Here is an 11,078-nt window from a genome sequence, read left to right on the forward strand (position 1 = left end):
CCACCAGTCTTTCAGCTATTGCCGAGCAGTGCCAGTCAAGGCTGGCTCTTTTTGCCTCCTCTGCACTCCTTTTCCCATGGCAGATATATCAGGGGACACAGTCAGGACAGCTGACCCAGGCTAACCTCAGGACTGACTGGAGGGACACTCCACACCATCTGACATCATTTTCAGCAATAAAAGCTTTTGGGAAAAGAGGGAGAAAGGGGGAAGTGTTTGTCACTCTGGCATTTGTCTTCCTGAGTAACCCTTACACCTGCTGAGACCCTGCTTTCTGGGAAGTGGCTATACACGTGCTTGGCTGATGGGATGTAGTAAATTAATTCCCACTTTGCTTTGCTGGGTGCCCAGAACTTTGGCTTCACCTGTCAAACTGTCTCTGTCTCGCTCTGTGAGTCTTCTCTCCATCTCTATTTTCTTGCCTCAGCTGCTGTTTGGAGTCAACCCAAGAGCAGTGTTACAGAACCTTCTAGAAAATTTAGAATTTCATGGTTTAGAGCACTTCTTAGATGAAGTCTCACAATACGCTGTGATAGTTTTAGGTGCCATGTTTGTATTTAGTGATAGATGTAATATATCTGATGGCTAATGATAGCTTCACTTCAGAGGTTTGTAGCCTTTGAAATGTTATGTGAAACTAAAGTTCACTGATACTTAAGTGGTGAGATCTTGATCTACTGAGTAAGAAAACAAATAAATGGTCTGTCAGCCTAATCAAAATGCACTTAAGGAAACTGAAGATTAAGGTCTGTCAGGATAGACTGTATTCTTCTGTGGGTTTATTGTAGCTGTGATACAAACAAATAATGTCCTTTAGGTACCATAATTTTAGCTCAAGTCTTCCAGAGACTGGCTCAATACCATTTCTTACTCGGAGGGAATGGCATGTCACATGTGCAAACTGACCCTCAAACGGAAACATATTTTTAGCTGAATGCTTCAACTTACTGCTGCCTTCTGCTTGTTTGAAGGGCCCCTGTCTTCTGTAACTCACACTAAATAGTTTGGCTTTATCTTGCATAGACTTTGGCCACTGTTACCTTTCCTTCCCTTTTAGTAAATGCTTTGCTTAGGTGCATAACTAATATTTGTTTCGGTTTTGTTTGTGTGCTCACTGCAAGAAGACCTCATTCTGTTTCCTTTTAGAAAGAAGTTGAAATCTTAAAAAGTGCTTTTTTTTTCTCATTTTGAGGAGGGTGTTCTTTTACAAGCCTTACCAGAAATGATACGTTTTTAGATTAAAACGTATTTTTTGAAGTGTTAGTGAAATTGGAAAAGGGACAAAAGACCCTCTTTTAACTATTTGCTTGTTCTTAAGATCCTTACCATATCAGTATTTTGCTGTTTTTCCTCTCATAGTGCAGCTTCTTGACAGAATTTCAAGTTTACCTACCTAAAGTGCAACTCGTAGCAATTTAAGGAAGATGTATTCCAGTTTCTTGCAAGTCACATTCAAAGCCAGTTCAGCACTTTTAAAAGAGAGTGAATCCAGAGAGTACTTTGTACTCAAGTAATCTAAATTACACAGTGGAAGCACACTGCTTGGCCATATTCATCCACCATCCTCCCCCATAGGAACAGTGGCATTTGTTTGACCCTGCTTGAGAGATTGCTGAAGTGGCAGAAAAACATGCATTTATTTATCTAACAGAAGGTTAGCTTTGTGTTGCATTGGTGAACTGTGTTGATTAGGAGTCCCAGTGCCAGCCCACTGAGGGCGAGGGAAGAAAATTGTACTTTTTGACAGCTGGATGCTTCACTAGCTTGATGTACTAGGAAATGGAACCGAAAGGAACACTGAAACATATTTTATTTGTTGGTCTGAATCCCCAGGACCCATGGATAACAGACTGAAAACCAATATGTTACACGACAGACTTAAAACTTAGTTCTATCAAAGTCTAAATTTAGATTTGTATTAATGATTCTTTTTTCTAATGTGGCAGTACCAAAAAAAAATGTATAAAATGACATTGACTTTGTTCAAATCATTGATACATCTGAGCTTTCTGATCCTGAGTTTCTTGAGCAAAAATACAAATTTTCCTCCAACATAACTTTCTTTAATGGCTACATTTGAAGTATTTATCTGGATGTATAATGGACTTCCATTTCAGAGAATTCAACTTTGCATTTGGTGACATACTGTAGTGCTTTGATTTACAGGAACAATTACAAGCTCTAGTTCAGTGAGAAGAGCTTATGCTTACTTTTATCTGGATGTACTGACTGAATCAGCCTATGTTAAAGCTATGATTTTTTAATATATTATAAGATTTTAATAATGTATGTAAACTCCTGTACTTAGCAAAAGGAGAGAACCCTTGCAGCCAGAGGAACGCATGGATAATCTGAATGTGAAAAAGTAGTGGTAAAAGTTTATCAATCCTTCCCTGCAAGAGAAATCATGAAAAATAAATAACGAAAACGCTCTGTCTGTAAAAAAAGAGCTCTTAGGATAAGTTTTCTGTGGTCATCACGTGAAGCTCTTTTACATATCTTAAGGACTTTCTGGCTTAAGGATACATAAGTAACCTCTTTTTCTTCGCAGGAAAGTTGCAGCTCTTGATTTAAGCATGAAGTCTTTTGGTTTTGGAAAGGGTCGGTTTTCTTTAGTTGTCAAATGAGGAGAGTTTTTCCAGATGTGTTTTGTTCAGCTTGCAGTAGTTACACAGCAGTTTATGAAATATTTATTACTTTTTGCTCTGTCTTAAGCTCCTGCAGAAAGTGGCTGAGTAAGGTTAATGGTGGAAGTGAACAGCAGGTGGTACCATTTCATAGCTGCAGTTGGACTGATGCACAGCAAACTGCTGGAGCTGAACTGGTCACTCTAGCAGGTTTTTCCCAGGGGACATAAGCTGTGATCATATCCTTTTAATTTGAGTGTATTTCATTTTTAATTCTATTTCTGATTCTCACAGCCCATTTTTGTTTCAAGAAAGTAAAGAGTTGGATTAGCAATACTAAACTATTACATAAAACGAGAAGTATGAGTGCTTTGCAATAAAATAGTAAAACCAACTTCACAGAAAATTCTATTTCACATTATCAGGTTTCTTTCATAAACTGAAAGACAGTAATTTCCTGTAACTCTCCTTTGGTTCCCATTTGATTTTGAGCTTGTATGTTCACAGGATGCTAAAAAACCATTTTGAGACACAACATCAGTGTTGTAGAGTCATGTGGTAAAAACAAGCTGTTTTCACTTCCTATTTTAATGCTTCCTTTATCAACTAAGAATTCTATTTTTTAATGCATGTATTGTGACTAGAGATTTAGCAACTCACTTGTAATACCAAACGTCTAGGAAGCATCTATTGCAGGCAGATTAATGCATTTGAGGACAGGATAAAATTCCCTGCAAAGTTTGCCCTAAAGAGCATGCTGGTCTTCTGTTTTTTTCTTAGGAGCCAGTGTGAGAAGTTTAGAATGGGAGATCAGAAGTACTGACAGAAAGAGTCAAAATAGATTTTAAATTGACAGCAATGCATTTAAAACTCCAACATTTTAAAATTGCAAATGCTGTTTTCTAGTTGATAGAAGTGTAGTAGCACTGAAAAGATTTTCAAATACTACATGAAAATTTAACATCTAAAGGGAGTAATAGGGCATGATTTCACTAATGTACTTCATTTTTAATCTATTTGTATATTATCTGTGAATTCAGAAGACAATCAAAGCGACCCACTGACAGCATACAAAACACTAGTAGCATGAAACTTGTGGTTCACGCTGTCATTTCTACTATGATAATAACTATGTGCTACACTCCAAAAGGCCAGTGATGGGGATCAGTATTTCTGGGATGAATCCTTCCATCTAGCAACTATCAGCTGAGTTCTGTTCAACTGCAGCGCTGTCTTGGTTGTAGCATGTTTCCCTTTGCAGCAGGCCTGGATAGCTGTGTGTTAGTAGCATAGCAGCTCTCTTCTGGATGAAGGGTTTCTGCACTAGTATCATTTCAAAGTGAGTGTTCTAGTTTGTTTAAGTACTTAAGACGCAGATTCATTTTTACTGAAAATGAAAGTGAATGGTGATTTTTTTTCCCATGATGTCACCTAGGAAATCTGGGAATTACCAGGCAGGAATTCTAGGTCTTCTCTTACTGATTAATTCACATTGTGGCATTTTTGAAATTGTGATTTTTTTTGGGCAGTGTCCTTCAAGACCTTAGATTAGTCTTTAAAACTCGTTCAATTTTTTTGTGCTTTCCAGAGGCTGATGCAACATGAAATGCAAGTTTTTGACTCTGGGAGTGAACAGACAAATGTTCTCTTATGAGAATGTTTAGTTTATAATAAAAAAAACAGTTATGAAATTTTTTTTTGTCTACAAATACAGATACTCTTTCTTTTTCCTCTTTGTGGATCTGACTATGGCACACCAGCTTTTCAGCAGGCTGAAGTTGCTTTTGTTACGTGTGTAGCATCATTTAAAAGTACTTTTGTCTGAACTGTGGAGGAAGTGGAGAATTGTAGGTGTTTTGCTCCATGTCAGTTAGATCCAAAGACTTGTCTTGCAGAGAAAGTTGCGTACTTTAGGCCAAGTAGAAATTCTTAGGCTAATAAAACCTTTCTAGTTTGAAGTTTGCATATATACAGACTATATTTAGAATTAGAAGGTAATATGCTGCTAAGTTATACCAGAGCTTGTAGGCCATATTGCATAGTGATGTTACTTAGAGTTTCAGCTTTATAACTATTAATTCTTATTTATTCTGGTGCAATTTTCCCTAATATCCGTGAGGATTTTTTAGATTAATGGCTGTATAACTTAGAAAACATGGAGAGGATTTAAGAACAGCCAGCTGCTGTTTAACTGTGGCATTCATTAGGTTTTTACTTTCAGACACCGAGCAGTAAACAACCGAGGTTTTGCCATGCAAAAGCAAGTTTGAGCCCTGCAAAGCTGTACTTAACTGTTGACAGTGTGTGGTTCACACTTCTATGTGCTACATGTTCAGGTATTGTGACACATTTGAAACAAATTACACTGAATCACTGACAGAAATGTTTGATAGCTACAATGTACTTAAAACTGCGAATTGTTTGTCCTTGAACATGTTGCGAAGTATCTTGAAACAGTTCTGCTTGGGAACAGACGGTATTACCAGGCAGGAATCCAGAGAGGAATAAAAAAATATGTTAACTCTGGCCATTTTCCCAGGGGAGCAGTCCTTTTCTTCTTTTTTTCTTGTGAGCATAGAAGACAAGTCTGTGGTGATACAAACTGTGTTTCCAACAAATTAAAAGAAAATCTGATGCTTTGTGTTTTGTCACTGCAGCAGTAAGTAAGTTAAGTTTGCTTGTGATTTTATTTGTTTAATTTTTTGTTAATCAGAGAGATAACAAACTAAGGTTGAGAACTGCGAAACACATGCACACTGTATTAAGGCTGTGGATAGTGTTGAACTAGCAGATCTTGATCTCATTAGAGAATTATGGTTTATAATGATTGTTTCAACAAAACAAGTTAGTTGAGTGTTGTTTAATCTTTTCCAGGATCAAACATGAATCGCTGTGGATTCAGAGGCTCTTCATATTTAGGGATGCCATTCAATCCCTCCAAGGTCAGTTAAGAATGTATATGTGAAATGTTTTAAATTAGGCAATAAATGATCTTGTGTCTTTTTTATAATATTTACTGCATGATTACAGAATGTCTGGAAGGCAGGGAATTTTGTACTGTTAATAGTGAAATGTTTGCAGAACTTTTAAGAAATGTGCCTGAGAAACATACGAAAATGATACCTAGAACTTCAGTTCTCACAGCAGTGAAGAAATTGACATACAAATTGTGGCTTATCTCAGTGCAGTTTCCTCCTTTTCTGGTCTTTTACTAATGAATGAAGACTTCTCTAGCTGAGGAGCTGTCATGAGGTAGAGAAGGGCAGAATAGCCCTAATTAAGTGGTGCAGAATGTGCTGTTCTTTGGTATCATAGAATGGTTCAGGCTGGAAGGGGCCCTTAAGATCATCTAGCTCCTATCCCCTTGCCCCTGGCAGGGACACCTTCCACTAGACCAGATTGCTCAGGACCTCATCCAGCTTGGCCTTGGACAATTCCAGGGGTGTGGATTACACAGCTCTGGACAATCTAATCCAATGTCTTGCCATCCTCACAGCAAAGAGTTTCTTTCTAATACATAATCTAAACCTGCCCTCTTTCAGTTTGAAGCCATTCCCCCTTGTCCTGTCAGTACATGCTCTTGTCAAAAGTCTCTCTCCATCTTTCTTGTAGGGTCCCTTCAGGAACTGGAAGGCCACAAAGGTCACCTCAAAGCCTTCTCTTTTCCAGGCTGACAAATCCCAACTCTTGTAGCCTTTTCTTATAGGAGAGGTGCTCCAGCCCTCTGGTGAACTTAGTGGCCTCCTCTGGATGTGTTCCAACAAGTTCCCATCCTTCCTGTGCTGAGGACCCCAGGGCGGATACAGCATTCCATATGGGGTCTCAGCAGGGAGGAGCAGAGGGGCAGAATCCCCTCCTTCCCCTTCTGCCCACGCTGCTTTGGATGCAGCCCAGGACATGTTTGGCTTTCTGGGCAGAGTGCACATGGCTGGGTCACATCCAGCCTCTCATCCACCAACACCTCCCTGGTCCTTTGCTCTCAATGGCTTCTCTTCTTCTCACACTCTGGGGTTGTCCTATGCCAGGTGTAGCACCTTGCACTTGGTCTTGCTAAATCTCATGAGGTTCCCACGACCCACTTCCAGAGCTTGTCCAGGTCCTTTGAGAAGGGTGAATCCCATCTGATGCCAATGTGTCTGGTGCCATGTAGGCCATCGCATTGTCAAAAAAACACCTAAAATCTTGGCAGTGACATGAGCCAGGGAGCCATGTATTAATAGGCTGGGCCTGACTGTTTCTTCCAAAGTCAGTGCTGCAAGTGCGACTGGTATTTCTCTTCCTGTGTTGAATCATGTGTATTTGATTGTACCTGGTACCCCCGGAGACTTAGGCAAGGCTCTGTTCATCCCTGTTTGTCATGACTGTAAGAGAGGATGCTTTGAAGCCCAATGAACTGAGGTTCAAGAGAGTTAAACTTTCATATGAAAAGAAAGTGCCTTTAATAAAAGAGAGGAAGGAGGTTAGCAGAGGCTAGTTTAGTGCTCTCATGGATTTTTCATCCAATTTTCAGTGAGATTTGATTCTTCACTCTCAAACACAGGACAGAGCTACTGTACTTTCGCAGTCCTTCCTGCACACTGGACTCTACATTTCTTTTCCAGCTGTATCCCACCTTTAGCAGCTCTACAGTGTAGTACATTGTATCAGTGCATACTTTTGGAAACCTTTTTCACATCCTCCCCAGTGTATGATGCTAGAAGGGTTTATTCTGGATATAGTTCTGAGATCTTGTAAAGGGCCATGAAAACAGAAAGTGTGTAATATTGGCAAAGCATTGTTTTCCCCTCCCAACACTTGGTGGTGTTTTAATTCTCAACTTCCTATAGTATATGCTTCATACTGAAATACTATCTTTACTGGAAATATGTTGCAATCCATTAGTGTCTTAGAATGTGTTGGCCAATATACAGTTGGGATAAAGGGGTGGAATTGTGTAACCTGTGGAAATTAGCTACAAGGTCACTATCTCTAGAAAGTTGTTTGCATGTGGATGTGGTTTTTATTTAAGCATTGCAGTGCTTTATTCATTGTATCTGCATTTGAAGGATTGTATCCGCTTGATTTATTGGCCAAGAAAGGTTTAAAGCATTTCCAGTACTGTTGCCTGAAATGTTCTGAAATAACTCAGAAAAAAAGGCTTGGAAATTCACTGCTATGACTCTGAGATTTGTTTACAGTCACATCGTTTTTCTTTATTCATTATTTAAAAACATTCTGTTAAATCTGCCTTGAAAAATATTTTTTGAAAAGCCTGTAAGTATTTTGGATTTGCATTGACATTTGCTGTTTATTACATGCTGCTAGAGTGATTTCATTCTTGAACTCTGAGTCAGTGGTATCAGAGATAGCCAAATCTATTTGGTCAGTAGGGACCTTTCAAAACAGTAGAAAAGAGCAAGGGTTATGTTGGAATATCCAACTTTACTAAAGGATAGGTTGTTTGGGTTTGGTTTGGGAGTTGAGGTGTTACGGCTGTTGCATTTGTGGTGTTTGATGGTAATGTCTTTTCAGCTTTTTTGGGACAGAAGCAAAAGTAAAATTAAAGCATATCCACTTCACCAACTCAGAACACAGCCCTCACAAACTGTAACAGTCTTAAGTGTGAATGAGGGCTACGAGTTACTCCTCTGTCATCACATTTAAAACATGATTAATTTTAGAATTAGAAAATAATTATATACTGAAGTGGCTCCAGATTTTGCACTCTCTCTGATTTGGTGTTATTGAAGTTTAAACTAGCTTTTTAATTTAGGGGTGAACAGTCTCCTCAAAGTTTCAGATGGGCCTAAGTCTTTTCAGTCTGTTTAAAGTGTTGTGAATCAGTTTTAGAGCTAAATTGAAAGCCAGTAGCTGCAAGTAAGCTGCATGTAAGATTGTGGTAATTAACATAGCTTTCACTTGGGGAAAAAATATTTCTTTTGTATTCCTCACACAACATTGTAAGGCTGCAACACTCATACTGGTGAGAGATGAATAGTTAAAAATATTTTGCAGAGTGAATCACAGAGAAGATAACAATAAGTAGAATACAAAAGTAAATTTAAGATAAAAATAAATACTATAAAGACCCTGGTAAGCCTGGGCTAAAATATCTCTGTATTATGTATTTTTTTTATTTTAAGCAGACATCTCTATAATATATTTTGAGGGGTCCTGTACAACATGGTCTACGAAAAAGTGTCTTTGCCCATGGCAGGGGAGTTACAGCTAGATGACCTTAAGGTCCCTTACAACCCAGGCCATTCTGTGGTTCTGTGAAGTGAGAAATGGCAAGATCTTGCAGAACAGTTTTGAAACAAGTAAAGAGATCACAAAAGCAGAGATATCTTGAATTAGCGACTAGACACTGCGTTTGGCAACGTACCGTAAATTTTACTCAAATTAGCTAAATCAGCTAAAATCGTGTGCTTTAAATAAACTCAAATCATCATAATGTGAAAAACACACCTCTAAGGCTTAGGCTACCCAGCTCCAAGTGAAGACCCCTACCCACTGAACATCTGCAATAAACATAAATTACATTGTACCTTTACATCAAAGTATGCAAAAAATTGTCCAACAGCTATTAAGTAGGCATGTATTTAGAAATTAGATAACTGCATACTTACATATTCTGAAAGTATAATCAATGCTTCTTGGCTGTAACCAGGTGTGTTGGCTTTGTGTACTTAGCACCCAGCACACACCTCTGTGCAAACATGTCAAATCTAATAAACTCCATGTGTGGATTGGCATCCTGGGCGAAAGAATCCTGTCTTGGGGCAACAGTGCCAGGTGTGAGAAGAAAGTTTCTTGAAAGTGGGACTGCGCCAGTGCAAGTGTATGTTCAGTAGCATTCTTTATTAGTGTTTGACGAGATCTTGCCCATGCTTCTACAGTAGAGAGAGTTTCTTAGCTCTCTCTGCAGTGGACAGTGGGAATTCTTGGTGGCTGTGAGTTACATTTTAATAGCTGTTCTAAATTATATAGTGGGGAACACTGTCACATCGATGAGCCAAGTGTTTGAAAGCTTCCCCTCACCTTACATCTTTAAGTGTTAATTCTTTTAAAGAAGGCTGAGATTGTGGAGAACATGATGGTAATGCCAATAGAGTAGAACTCTTTACTCCATCTCTGAGATTCAAGTAAATCTCTTTCCTGTGGGACCTACAGAGTAGTTACCACAAAAGGCAAAGTGCATAGAGAAGAGGCCCTGGCCATACTTCCTTTATTGTCTTTTCAGAGTATGTCTGCACCAGTGCATTAGCTCAGGTCAGTCAGAGAATTTGTAAATTCCTTACAAAAGGAATTTAATGTGCCCTATATGTCTGTTTAACGTGCAGGGTAGGAGGCAGTGATGGGGGCACTTGCAGCACAGGGGTGGGAGTGGGAGCTGTTGAGATTTGTGTCCCCTTCTCAAGAGAGGGTCCAGGACCAGGAATAAGGGAGAGGAGGTGCAGGTCTCAGCACTCCCTCTCCTCTTCTCCTTCTCTGTTACATAGCTTTTTCAGTGCTGCTGAAGCCATTTCACCTTGTTTTCTGCCTCCCTTTCTCAACCGTCTTTGATTCCCTTGTGCAAGAGCAGTCTGTTGCTGTCTGGTGGCTAGTAACAATTTTTCTCCCAGTTTCTTACTAGAAGCAAAACCTTTTGGCTTTGGAAATAATAACTTGCCTGAAAAATGCCAGTTACACATAACATAATGTTAAATTTTGGTTTTATGCTGCTTTTTTCTTGTGTTTTTAGGATGAGTTGCAAAATAAGAATTACAACTGATTAGACAATAATGCTAGTAAAATATCATTTGAAAATCTATCTCTACTACTCAGCATTGAAATAGCTTTTATTCTGTTGAAATAGTTACCTTGCAGTTGCTCCCAACTGAACCATCCCAAGTATCCAAAGTCATCTTGTTACATGTGGTCTCTGTTTTCATGAAGTGGTACAGTCCAGGATGGGCCTATAAAATACCATAAAGAAAAATAATAATTTTAGCACAGCTGTATCAATCCCTTGCTCATTTCTGTTATTTGTATTGTGGGACTAGTCAGCATTTAGCTATCATTTTAGGTTCTCAGTTGACATTCAGTGATCTTTGTGAGTTCCTTCCAACTCAGGATATTTTATGTTTTTGTGATTATTTGGTGTATAAATACTTTGTTTTAACTCTGATTATTATTTTAAAATAGATGAAAGTAGATAAGTGGCTAATTTGGTATTGCTTCAGTTGACAGAGAGATTATTAATAATCTCTCACACTGCTTTCTCCTTGTAGATCATTGTGTTGTAAAATCTTTGCTGGAGGGAGGGGCCCTCCAGAGGTTTGACTGTTTTAAGAGTGCTTACCCAGCTGCCAGGAAGCTAGTGACCAGTGGTGTGTCAGGACAAACTTAGGCACAGTTGAAGAGATCCCATCTTTTTGCTTAACTGTTGCACAAATATAGCTCTTGGCAAAGCTTTTTTCCAAAGCTTCC

The 11,078-nt window shown here is 38.9% G+C and overlaps 1 protein-coding gene across 1 annotated transcript in view; it reads left to right on the plus strand.

Moving 5' to 3' along the window:
• PGGT1B (protein geranylgeranyltransferase type I subunit beta) overlaps positions 1–11,078 on the plus strand; it is a 30,375-nt gene that overhangs the window by 2,822 nt on the left and 16,475 nt on the right. The window contains 1 exon segment of the mRNA XM_008629156.2: positions 5,502–5,569. Coding sequence (XP_008627378.1) covers positions 5,502–5,569 — 68 coding nt within the window.

Source organism: Corvus brachyrhynchos, unplaced genomic scaffold (genome assembly GCF_000691975.1).
Source record: "Corvus brachyrhynchos isolate BGI_N302 unplaced genomic scaffold, ASM69197v1 scaffold90, whole genome shotgun sequence".
NCBI lineage: Eukaryota > Metazoa > Chordata > Aves > Passeriformes > Corvidae > Corvus > Corvus brachyrhynchos.